At 39.9% G+C, this 13,577-nt stretch overlaps 1 protein-coding gene across 1 annotated transcript in view; it reads right to left on the bottom strand.

Moving 5' to 3' along the window:
* The window catches only part of Capn8 (calpain 8), a 76,238-nt gene extending 62,955 nt beyond the window's left edge, over positions 1–13,283 (bottom strand). Inside the window, exon 1 of the mRNA XM_026407148.2 lies at positions 13,047–13,283. Within this exon, the coding sequence (XP_026262933.2) occupies positions 13,047–13,283 (237 nt within the window). The remainder of the gene's footprint in view (positions 1–13,046) is intronic.
* Positions 13,284–13,577: the final 294 nt, after the last annotated feature.

The following is a 13,577-nucleotide window of genomic DNA, read 5'->3' as shown; positions in this document are numbered from 1 at the left end:
AGGAGGATGGGCTAAGGGAAGGCGCATGAATGGGGATTCTGAGATTTTACTCTGTGAGATGGAAGCTTCTGAATAACAGTCCTACAATCCTTTATAAGGCTGTCAGCTCCTGCCTACGTGACCAGAAACAGCTTTATTTCTCCAAGAATTTAAATTTAAAAAAAAAAACTTATCAACTTGTTTTTTATTGAGAAAGTAATATGCCTACAGGAAAAAAAATCCATCAGGAAAAAATGGCATGAGACAAAAAAAAAAAAAAAATTCCTTCCACTTCAGTTCTTCACTATCAACAATTTTTTTCCCACTGTCAACAATTCTTATATATCCTTCCAGAAAACTGTTTTCCAGTATAAAGGCACATTTTCATGTATGTGTGTGTGTGTGTGTGTGTGTGTGTCAGCTTTCTATTGCTGTAACAAAATACTTGGGATAATCAAGTAAAAAAAAAGAGGAAAAGTTTCAGTCCATGGTCTGTTGGCCCATTGCTTTTGGGCCTGTGGTGAGGCAGCACATCATAGTGGGAGCATGTGGTTGAAGAAGCCCATTCACCTCATGGTAGCCAGGAAGAAAAGGGAAGGAAGAGGAGTAGCCAGGGTACCATAGTCTCCTTCAAAGGCATGCCCTCCACCCCCCCAACCTCCCCACCCCTGTGACTTAACTTCCTTCCACTAGGCCTCACATCCTAAATGTGTCATCACCTCCTAATAACACCACCCTGGGGACCAAGTCTTTACCAGATAGGTCTTTGGAGGACATTCCAGACACAAACGATAGCAGTGTCTGTGGGCATAGGTGTACTGTCACATATACCTTTTATATTTTTTCTTAGGACATAGAGAGGTTTGCAAATTCATTAAAATCTCACAAATTATGTAGCCAGTCCTCTAGTGAGAGAATTTTAGTTTGGGTTTTTTTTTTTTCAATCTTTTGCAATCTCTGGTGGTAATTAAAAGAGTGTAAAGGCACCAGCCAATCTCAGTGTTCTTAAAGTGGGCAGCTACCACCTTGTTCCTAGGTACTCAAGAGCTCCCAGTCCTGGGGTGGCCATTTCTTGGTGAACAAAAAATGAAAAGATGTGGAAAAACTAATAAATAAAAAGAAATGGACAAAAAAAAGTAATTCAAATTTTGTTTTTCAAAAGAAAAGAGATCACTTGATCAAGAAAGAAGGGAGGAGAGCTCTCAAGAGGGGTTCTCAAGAATCTCTTCCCTTAAACATTCTCTCAAAGTAGTCTCCCATTCCCCATCACCCGTTCACCCATCACTTCCCAGAAATCTGCCTTTTTCCTCCACACCTCCAGGAAATTAATCTCACCAAAGTCACCAGTAATCACAGAATGAACATTTTCTATTCCCGTGCTACTGACTGCTTCTTAACATGTGATACTCTTGTCTTTCTCTCCCTCAGAAAACTCTGTTTCCTTGATTTCCATATCCTTGCTAGCTTTTCTCCTCACCTCTCTAAATCTTTCTTTCTAGTTTCCTTGATGGGTTCCTTTGCTCAACTCTGCTCTACTCTCCTCATAATCTGGGAACCCCTGAGCCCCCTCCTCCACCTGCTTGCAATGGTCCCATTTGATACATCAATCACATGCCCCTAAGCATTCTCTCTTTGTGAAATCATTCAAACCCATGCCTTCAGCTACCGACTATGATGACGCTTCCAAAATAACTCCCTGAGCTGTATATTCAGCACCCCTCACACTACTCATGTGACATTGGCACATTATATGAATATTTAATAGATCTCCTAAGCTCTGCTAAAATTAAGCATTCAGTCAAGTTTCTCAATAATCTAAGAAGGTAGGTAGTATTATGGTTCCCATCTCATGAATAAGGAAACTGAGTCTTAGGGAGCTTAATAACTTATCCACAGTCACTCATTTAGTAAGTAGCAGATAAGGGACCAGAACCTTGATCCATCTGACACCCAAGCCCATTTCTTCACCACTCTGCTGCCTAACAGTCATCTGCTTGTCCATGGGTCTCTCTCTGCAGCTCCACAAGGTCTCTCTCAGCCCTAATCCCTGCATATAACAGCATGCAATAAATCATGGCTGAATTAGAAACTCCAGGTTCACTAACCCAAGGGGGAGCAGCTAAAGAAAGAATGGAAGTTCAAAACGGAGGCCTCTCCTGCTCATTCTTATTCTAACCTCCCCACAATTCAACTCCTCCTTTTGTCTCTTGAGTCCTTATTATGCAACTGATGTGGTCTCACTCCTCTCTCTCTGTATTTCTTCTTAAGATCAATAAATTGCTTAATTGCCCCAAAATGGACACTTCAGAGAACAGTATCATTGACTAAGCCACACGAGGCCCACTAACACGGGCATTTGTCAAACTATAGGGGCCTGAGCTGGGCATTGACCCCAGCACAGTGGGAAAACCAGAAACCAGGATGCAGAGAAGCAGCTGTTAAAAGCATTCCCTGATCTGCACAGCTAGCCATTTTCCTTTGTGATAGGATTGTTGCTCTTGCCCAATACCCTGAGAAAAAAATTGCCTTGAGATTTTGAATAATAATTTTTAAAAAAAGCAATTCATCCTGAAAACCCAAGTTAGTCTTGAGACCTTCACCTGGGCAAACTTGTCTTTCCAACCCTTGGGACAAAATCCAGGCAAACCTTTTGCTCAGCAACTTAAGAATAAGTAGAAACACTCAGCAGGGTGAAAACATCTACAGATCAGGATTTATTCATTATTGAGAGGGAAAAACATTTACATATGTGTTCAGTCCTTCTCATCTCCTTTCTGTAAAACTTAACATCCCTTTGGGAAACAGGATCATAAGAGCCACATCCAAGCAGTTGACTTAAGGTTTTTAAACCTAGGAAGAAAGTGAAAAGCACAGGAACAAACAGCCTGAGTAAAAATGTCAAAGAACTTGAACAGACATTTCTCCAAAGAAGATGGTCAATAAACACATGAAAAGATTCAAAATCACTAGTCATTAGGGAAATGCAAATCAAAACCACAGTGAGAGAGCAACTCACATCCATTAGGATTACTATTATCCAAAAGTAATAACAACAAGTGTTGGTGAGAATGTGGAGACACTGGAATTCCAGAGAGCTATTGGCGGGAATGTGAAACTGCACAGCCACTGTGGAAAACAGTGTGGCGATTCCTCAAAAACTTGAAAATAGAATTACCATATTACCAGCTTGACTTCTGAGTATATAACCAAAATAATTAAAATCAGAGTCTAAAAGAAGTATTTGTGCATTTGTTTTTATGGCAGCATTATTCACAAGCACCAAAAGTGGAAACAACCCAAGTGTCCACTGTAGACGAATGGGTAAATAAAGCAGGGCATGTAGACACCATGGAACCCTGCTACCATAAAAAGAAAGAAAATCCTGACCCATGCTACATCTGGATGAACCTGGAAGACATTTTGCTAAGTGAATTAAGTGAGTTACAATACCACAGATCCCTTGTGGTTCCACATATATGAGTAGTGAAGTTTGACCTAGAGTAGACAAATTCATAGAGACAGGTGATTGCCAGAAAATGGGGGAGCGGGGATAGGAAGTTAGTGTTCAATGAGTATAGAGTTTTACTTTTGCTGGATAAAAAGAGTTCTGGTGATGGTTGCAGAATAATGTGAATGTGCTTAATGCCACTGAACTGTACACTTAAAATAGCTAAGATGGTACATTATATGTTTTCTATATTTTACCACAACTTAAAAGTAAATAAATAAATATTAGATAGGGAAGTAGATAAATTGATTCATTGATTGATCAATCGATCAATCAAGCAAACTTTAGCAAACCACATTTCTTGAACACTCCAATCTGCTTGCAGATTCCTGAGAGGCCTTTTGGGAGAAAAAGATAAAGCATTTAAGAAAAGGCCAGTTTTCTCAGAACCCAAGACACATCCATCCCCAATAGAGATACAATCATCTTCATGAACTCAGGAGTCTATTTAACAATCTACAAGATCGTAGAGGATAAGGCTGTGTCCTCTAACATAGCTTTGTGGAATGTGAGCATGAGGGTGGCTGAAGGCAGCCATGTGATAACTCCCCCTTGGTAATTGGGGAGGAAGAGGTTAAATTCTGACAACATTTATTTTTTTGACCTGCACTTGAACATCCCAAAAAGGAGTCTTTCAATTCCACATTAATCAGTTTCCACTGCTTCATTCTCTGATTTTCTTGCCTCTCTTGACAGGTACAAATCAGCACATCCAACCTAAAATTACTAAGTTGACACAGACAGTGACACCAGGTGAAGACACGGTCTAGGGGAGAGCAGGCAATGTGGTTGAGGAGTTAGTTAAGGGCTTTAAGATTTTCAAAGGAGAGTTTCTAGATGGCAGACCAGAGGGAGGCAGCATTCTATGTTACTCTGTGATCCAGATCTCGCCTAGTCGGAATACTGCATCTCTGAGAGCGTTAGAGGACCCCCATACAGCTGCTCTCTGCAGAAATCACCAGCGCTGTGACCCCACTCAGGGCTCCAGGCCCCAGTGTTCGAGCAGGACCCAAGGCCCGAAGTTCTAGGTCACACAAGACTTGGTGAGTGCCTTAACAGAATCTCCTAAAAACACATCTGCAGACTGCCAAGACTTTACCCGCTCCCCCGCAGGTCACTCAGCTGCCACCTACCCACAGCACAATGCCATCGCCTGGCTCCCCCAACCTCACAAGACAGCCCAGCACTGAAAGCAGACCTCCGCCATCTTGGCTCAACATTCTTGTCATATTAGATGGGGGCAGTTCCCAGATTGGATCTCCAGGGGCCGGTGGATTTTTGCAGAAATCACCAGTGCTGCAACCATCTGCATAGAGACCACCGGCGCAGAAATCAGAGCTTCTGGGCTCAAGAAATTCTCCGGACCCCTACACAAAGCCCGCAGTTCTACCCCTTGCATGGCTCACAAGCGGCTTAGCAGAAATACCTGTCAGCACCTCTGCTGCAGAACTCCAGATTGCCTTCTGCTCCCACGCAGGTCACTTGGCTGCTACCTATCCACAGCACAAGGCCATCGCCCAGCTCTCCCCACATCACCAGACACCCCGTGCTGGAAGCAGACCGACTCCATGTTGGAAAACCTTCCTGGCCATTTTGTGGTGGGCGTGACTATCAGATCAGGTCGCCATTTGAGCAGGTAACTGATTTCCAATTCTTCCTCCTCCCCAACAGCGTTACCTTGGCACAATGGCCACCTAACACAAGAACAGCTCTTAGTTGGACAGGAGTGCAGTGTGAACAGGGCACCACCCACCTGGTATGAGCCTGGGGGTAAGAGGTCCGCAGTTGGGACCTGATAAATAAGAGAGGGGAGGGGACTAAAGTCTAGAGCAAAACAGAGAGATCAGGATTTGGGAAATCTCCAGGCAAGAGAGGGAGACAATACCGGGGGCTCAAGTCACAAAAAAAGACCCGTGAGGTGCTATTTCCCTGCTAGGACTGGTGGGCAGCACTCCCAGCTTCCGGATGCTCCACACCAGGTCCAGTCTTCACACCCTAGTTACCTACACCATCCTGAGGGTAGAGACACCAACTGGATGAGACAACCTCACCTACTGGATGAGAAGAGAAAGAAGTGGATCTCTAAGAGTATTTTTTTCCTCTTCTTCTTTCTCTTCTACCCTTCTATCCTCTGGCCCTCACATCCCCAACATATGTAAAACCAAGAACTTTGCATGAAATAGGACTTTGAGAACTGAGTCAGCTGAATAATATAATATAGAGGAATTGCATAAGCCTTTTTTTTCTATTTCTTTTTTATTTCTTTTTCTTCTCTCTTTTCTTTCTTTCTTTCCCTTTTTCTCTTTCTTCTTCCTTCACCCTCCAAATTATACTATTTTAACATCCTTTATTTTTCTAAAAACATATGTGTTTGTTTTATGTACTCTACTGTCTTCCCACGTAATTGTCTACCCCAAATTACCTCCTATCTATTCTCCTGCTACTAATACTCTTCACTAGATTTCTTCTTCACATTTCCTAAGATATATTAACTATATACCCTCACATCTTCTCTCCTCAACATATTGTCCTATGCCTGACCCCCAGTTTATTGTCCACTTCCAGAAACTGTAAACCTTTTTATGAAAATACTACTGATTATATTTCTAAAAATAATTGAATCCAACATTTCTAGACATTGAGACTAAACTGTAAATGTCTTAATAACAAAAATTTGTTCATAGTCGATGTATTGTTGATATTGGGATCTGCTAACATTGTCCTTCCCCACAAAGGAGAGATCTTGGAACCCTACAAGAACACTACAAATCTATAGGGTAAAAACAATAACACACCAGATCCACAGAGCTGGAAAGGAAAACATATGAGCAACATGAAAAGAAAAGGGAAGAAACACATCATTAGAAGCATTGGCAGTTATAGCAGAAAAAAATTACAGAGAAAGATTTCAGGATATACAAAATGTTTTGGGACCTCAAAGAATACCAATGTGATCCTGCAATCTATACACGTACCCCATTTGAATCAAATGTATAATATGTCAAGATCATTGTAATGTTTTGAGCAACTAATAAAAAAACTAAAAAAAAAAGACATAAAAAAAATACAGGCAGTGAAAGATCACTTCAACAATAAACTACATAAACAAATCCAAGAAGCAAAAGATCATCTCAACAGGGAGACAGAGGTTATACAAAAAAAAAAAAAAACAGAAATCCTTGAAATGAAAGAAATAATAAACCAAATTAAAAAATCAAATGAAAGCATCACCAACAGAGTAGAGCACTTAGAAGATAGGACAATGAAGATCAAATAAATCATCTTGAAAAGAACATAGTCCACACAGTGAAAATGATAAGAAACCACCAGCAGAACATTCAAGAAATATGGGATAGCATAAAAAGACCAAATTTAAGAGTTATTGGGATAGAGGAAGGCATAGAGGTCCAAACCAAAGAAATGAACAATATATTCAATGAAATAATACCAGAAAACTTTCCAAACATGAAGAATGAATTGGAAATCCAAATTCAAGAAGCCTACAGGACACTAAATGTACAAAATCACAACAGACCCACACCAAGGCACATTATAATGAAAATGCCCAACATACAGAATAAGGAGAAAATTTTAAAAACCACAAGAGAAAGAAATCAGATTACATATAAGAGAAAACCAATTAAGATAACAGCAGATTTTTTCAACCCAGACCCTGAAAGCTAAAAGATCCTGAAACAACATATATCAAGCTCTGAAAGATAATGGGTGCCAACCAAGAATCTTATATGCAGCAAAATTAAGCTTTAGATTTCAAGATGAAATAAAAACCTTCCACGATAAACAAAAGTTAAGAGAATTCATAGCCAGAAAACCGGCACTACAAAATATCCTTGGCAAAATATTTCATGAAGAGGAAATGAAAATCAGCAGAGGGAGGTAGTACACTAAAGGAAAAAACTAATCAAAGAGGAAAACCAATTCAAGTAAAATAACAAAAATAAACAAATATGGCTGGAAATACAAATTGTGTCTCAATAGTAACCCTAAATGTTAATGGCTTAAACTCACCAATCATAAGACATAGGCTAGCAGATTGGATTTAAAAAAAAAAAGACCCAACAATATGCTGCCTCCAGGAGACTCATCTAATAGGAAAAGACATACACAGACTGAAGGTGAAAGGCTGGGACAAATCATTCCACTCACATGGACTGCAGAAGCAAGCAGGGGTTTCCATATTCATATCAAATAAAGTAGACTTCAAGCCAAGGTTAATCAAAAGGGATAAATATGGACATTACATACTGCTAAAGGGAACCATAGACCAACAAGACATAACAATCATAAATATATATGCCCCAACAATGGTGCAGCTATGTTCATCAAACAAACTCAAGTTCAACACAATAATCTTGGGTGACTTTAACACACCTCTCTCACCACTGGATATATCTTCCAAACAAAAGTTGAATAAAGAAACTATAGAATTCAATAATACAATCAATAGCTTAGACTTAAATGACATATATAGAATATTTCAACCTGCATCAAGCAGATACACTGTCTTCTCAGAAGCACATGGATCCTTCACTAACATAGACCATATGCTATGCCATAAAACAACTATTAGAAAATACAAAAAAGTAGAAATACTACCATGCATTTTATCAGATCATAATGAAATAAAATTGGAAATCAACAACAAAATAAAAATTTCTCCTTCACCTGGAGACTAAACAATATGCTACTAAATGAACAATGGGTCACAGAAGACATAAAGGAGGAGATTTAAAAAATTCTTAGAGGTAAATGAAAACATAGACATAACATATCAAAATCTCTGGGACACTATGAAAGCATTACTAAGAGGACAATTCATTTCATGGAGTTCATTCCCTAAAAGAAGAAAAAGTCAACAAATAATGACCTCACACTACATCTCAAGCCCTAGAAAAAGAAGAACAAACTGGCAGCAAAAGCAGCAGAATGCAAGAAATAATTAAAATTAGAACTGAAATCAATGAAATCAAAACAAAAGAAACAATTGAAAAAATTGACAAAACAAAAACTTGGTTCTTTGAAAAAATAAATAAAATTGACAGACCCTTATCCATGCTAAGGAAGAGAAGGAAAGAGAGAGAACTGAAATCACCAGCATACGTGATGAAAAAGATAATATCACAACAGACACTACAGAAATACAGAAGATAATCAGAAATTATTTTGAAATATTATACTACAATAAAAATAGAAGACATTGAAGGCATTGACACATTTCTTAAGTCATATGATTCGCCCAGATTGAGTCAGGAAGATATACACAATTTAAACAGACCAATATCAAGTGAGGAAATAGAAAAAGCCATCAAAACCTTACCAACAAAGAAAATCCCAGAACCAGATGAATACACAGCCAAGTTCTACAAGACCTTTAAAGAAAAACTAATACCAATACTCTTCAATTTATTCCAGGAAATAGAAAAAGAGGCAGTAATTCCAAACTCATTCTATGAGGCCAATATCACCCTGATCCAAAGACCAGGCAAAGACACATAAAAGAAAGACAACTTTAAACCAATGTCTCTAATGAATCTAGACGCAAAAATTCTCAAAAAAATTCTGGCAAATTGAATACGAAAACATCAAAGATTGTGCACCATGATCAAGTGGGATTCATCCCAGGGATGCAAGGTTGGTTCAACATTCAGAAATCAAAAAATGTAATTCATCACATCAATACACTTAAAGATAAGAATCATATGATCATCTAGATTATCACAGAAAAAGCATTTGACAAAGGCTATCTACATGAAGGCTATCTATGCTAAGCCTCAGGCCAACATTATTCTAAATGAAGAAAAATTGAAGGAATTCCCTCTAAAGACTAGAACAAGAGAGGGATGCCCTCTTTCACCACTTCTATAGTTCTTGAAACACTAGCCAGAGCAATTAGACAGGTGAAATAAATCAAAGGGATATATATAGGAAAAGAAGAACTTAAATTAGCACTATTGGCTACCTAGAATGCCGAAGTCCGGCTGCAGCAAAATAACCGGGGGGTGACGAACAACTTGTGTACATTGATACAGCAGGAGTGGGAGCCGTTTATTGTAGGACAGGAGGGCTATATATACATTTCACACAACTTATCTTAATTAACATAAACTAGATACAGCAGTCAACCAATAAGAAATCTCCACACTTAATGGCTCACTGGAGCCACCTCACAAACCACTCCCCATGGCAAAATTCCAGGCACCATCCTGACTTGTTTACAGACTCTAACACTAGAAGACCCAAAAACTCCACCAGAAAACTTCTAGAACTAGTAAATGAATTCAACAATATAGCAGGATATAAAATCAACACCCATAAATCAAAGGCATTTCTGTATATCAGTGACAAAGCCTTTGAGAAGGAAATGAGGAAAACTACCCCATTCACAATAACCTCAAAAAAAAAAAAAATAAGATACTTGGTAATCAACTTAATGAAAGAGGTGAAAGATCTATACAATGAAAACTACAAAACCCTAAAGATAGAAATCAAAGAAGACCTTACAAGATGGAAAGATCTACCTTGCTCTTCGATTGGCAGAATTAATATTATCAAAATGACCATACTACCAAAAGCACTATACAGATTTAATGCAATTCCGATCAAAATCCCAATGGCATTCCTCATAGAAATAGAAAAAGCAACCATAAAATTCATCTGGAAAAATAAGAGACCCAGAATAGCTAAAGCAATCCTTAGCAGGAAGAGTGAAGCAGGTGGCATTGCTATACCAGACCTTAAACTATACTACAGAGCAATAGTAACAAAAACAGCATGGTATTGGCACCAAAACAGACTGCTAGACCAATGGTACAGAATAGAGGACACAGAAACTAATCCACAAAATTACAATTATCTTATGTTAGGCAAAGGTGCCAAAAACATGCACTGGAGAAAAGATAGCATTTTCAACAAATGGTGCTGGGAAAACTTATGCAATAAAATGAAATTAAACCCATATCTCTCACCATGCATAAAACTTAACTCAAAATGGGTCAATAACCTAGGGATTAAACCAGAGACTCTGTGTCCAATAGAAGAAAAAGTAGGCCCTAATCTCCATCATGTAGGATTAGGCCCCAACTTCCTTAATAAGACTCCTTGATAAGAATCAAAACCAAGAATCAATAAATGGGATGGCATCAAACTAAAAAGTTTTTTCTCAGCAAAAGAAACAATCTGTGAGCCGAACAGAGAGCCTACATCCTGGGAGCAAATCCTTACCCCTCGCACATCAGATAGAGCACTAATCTCTAGGGTATATACAGAACTGAAAAAGTTAAACACCAAAAAACCAAAAAAATCCACACAAATAACCCAATCAACAAATGGGCCAAGGACCTGAACAGACACTTCTCAGAAGAGAATATACAATCAATCAACAAATATATGAAAAAATGCTCATCATCTCTAGCAATCAAAGAAATGCAAATCAAAACTACTCTAAGATATCATCTCACTCCAGTCAGAATGGCAGCTATTATGAAGACAAACAATAATAAGTGTTGGAGAGGATGTGGGGAAAAAGGTACACTCATACATTGCTGGTGGGGCTGCAAATTGGTGCACAGGTATAGAAAGCAGTATGGAGATTCCTTGGAAATCTGGAAATGGAACCACCATTTGACCCAGCTATCCCTCTCCTCGGTCTATACCCAAAGGACTTAAAAACAGCATACTACAGGGACACAGCCACATCAATGTTTATAGCAGCACAATTCACAATAGCTAAACTGTGGAGCCAACCTAGATGCCCTTCAGTGGATGAATGGATAAAAAAAAATGTGGCATATATACACAATGGAATTTTACTCAGCACTAAAAGAATAAAAATCATGGCATTTGCAGGTAAATGGATGGCGTTGGAGAAGATAATGCTAAGTGAAGTTAGCCAATCTCAAAAAAAACAAGTGTGGAATGTTTTCTCTGCTATAAGGAGGCTGGACTCATAGTGGGGTAGGGAGGGGGAACATGGGAGGAAAAATGAATTCTGAATAGGGAAGAGGGGAGGGAGGGAAAGGGAGGAGGCACGGGATTAGCAAGGATGGTGGAATGTGATGGACATCATTATCCAAAGTACATGTCTGAATATATGAATTGGTGTCAACCTACTTTATATACATAGATATGAAAAATTGTATTCTATATGTGTAATAAGAATTGTAATGCATTCTACTGTCGTGTATTTAAAAAAATAAAATCAATTAAAAGAAGATTTTCAAAGGAAAGAGAAAAACTGGGCAAAGGGTAACTGACACCTGACTTTGGTCATGAAATGAAGTATTTCATGACCCCTCTCCATTCCCACAGCACCCCCTCCCCCAAGCCACTCGAAAGTTTCCTCTTCCCTCAAATCTCTCCATCATTCAGAGGTAACACCTCAGGTTCTACAGTCCATCCTCTGTGCCTCTGCTGAGTACATGCTTCATTCTGTCCTGAGCATCACTTCTTGAAACTACAGTATAAAAGTGTAATCCCAGGCCTTGATTTTTTCCCAACATTCCAGGGTAAACTGAAGGTGTCCGCAAGGTAAGGGAAGAGAGGCTGTGGTGGGCAGGAGTCGCTCTCAGGAGGGGCGGGGGGACTATGGTACAAAACAGAAGGAATTGCTGGAGTTAAATGATAATTTTGATCAATTAAATGATGAGAATAATTTTGAACTTTTCTTATGTTCCTTTTTCAGCCACTTCCAGGAATAGAAACCATGACTTGATCTCCTTATCATGTTTTAGAAGAAAAAAGGTGCCCTGGGCTAAGGGCTCCTGAGGATATCCATTCAATAGCCCTGAGACCATATCAGGTGCCAGACACTAAATAGAGCATTTCAATTCTCACAGCCATTCTTTTTGGATGGGGTTCTTTTCCCTGAGGTTAAATCCCCTTGACAATGGTCATACAGTGATGGGTTCTGGGCCTAATCTGGGAAGACAATTCTCCATCCTCTGCCTTTGAGTTTCTGCAGTTATCAGTGGCAGCATCCAGGAGCTGGGAGCCTTCTATCTGCATCCACAGAGGCATGGCTCCCACCTGTCCTCTCCACCTGTCAGCCCTGATAAAACAATGGCAATCCATGACCTTAAGCAACCTGTACCTTTCAGTAAAGTTGTTGTATCACTTACTCCAGGCTTCCTACATTTAGCATTGATTTCCCTTGGGCACTGGTCCAGGGGCCACTGTGCAATAATTACTACCATGTATTCTGTGCCTCTTACATGATAGGCACTATACTCAGATTTACCTCTAGGTTCTTATATCAACACTGAAGACTAGTGCCAGGAGACCATTTTACAGATGAGAAAACTGAAACTCATAGAGAGGCTAAGTTATCTGCTCAAGGTCTGCACAGTCAGGATTCAAATCTAACCTGTTTACTTCCAAAGCCTGTGCACCCTCTTTCTGGAATAACTCACTGCCTAAAAAAAAAAATGAAATATGGAATCCAAAAATTTATAATCCAAAGCCATGATTCTTCAACTCCTGACCAGATAGATGCAAGGCCCCTCAGCCCTGTAAGACACTCCGCTACAACCTCACCCCTTACCGTGGGTCGCTTCCAAATGATTCCTCGAGTTTGGGGGGAACCTGGTCCAAGATCCTTGTAGCCCAAAGCTGATGGACATGCTGGGAACTCTGGGTCCTTAAATAGGACTCCTGATTCTAAGCACTGTTGCCTCAGAGTCTCAAAGTCCTGGCCCAAGTATTTCACAGCGTTCTGGTTGGAGCCAAGACCCTCAGCCACTGCACGCTGCTTGGACATTCCTGCTGCCAGGGCCGCCATGACCATAGGCTCTGTGGGTGGACAGGAAGACAGAGATGCTCCTCACTCTCAGACTCCTGCCCCACTGGGAGGGGAGCTATAAGACAGCGCAGAGAGAGGTGGAGCAGGTAAACATTTCACCTAGGGCTCTGCTCCAGAGGGAAGTGAGTCATGGCCAGGGACAAATATGTACCCAAGGTGCGAACAAGTCTGCCTCACAATCTCCTTTACCTTTCACAGACAATTCGGAGTCAGGGAACCTTCCAGTGCACATCCCAGGCTCTTAGCCTAAGAAATACACCAGGGCCTCTACCA

Source organism: Urocitellus parryii, chromosome 9, assembly GCF_045843805.1.
Source record: "Urocitellus parryii isolate mUroPar1 chromosome 9, mUroPar1.hap1, whole genome shotgun sequence".
NCBI lineage: Eukaryota > Metazoa > Chordata > Mammalia > Rodentia > Sciuridae > Urocitellus > Urocitellus parryii.
This window is presented reverse-complemented; position numbering and strand designations above follow the sequence as displayed.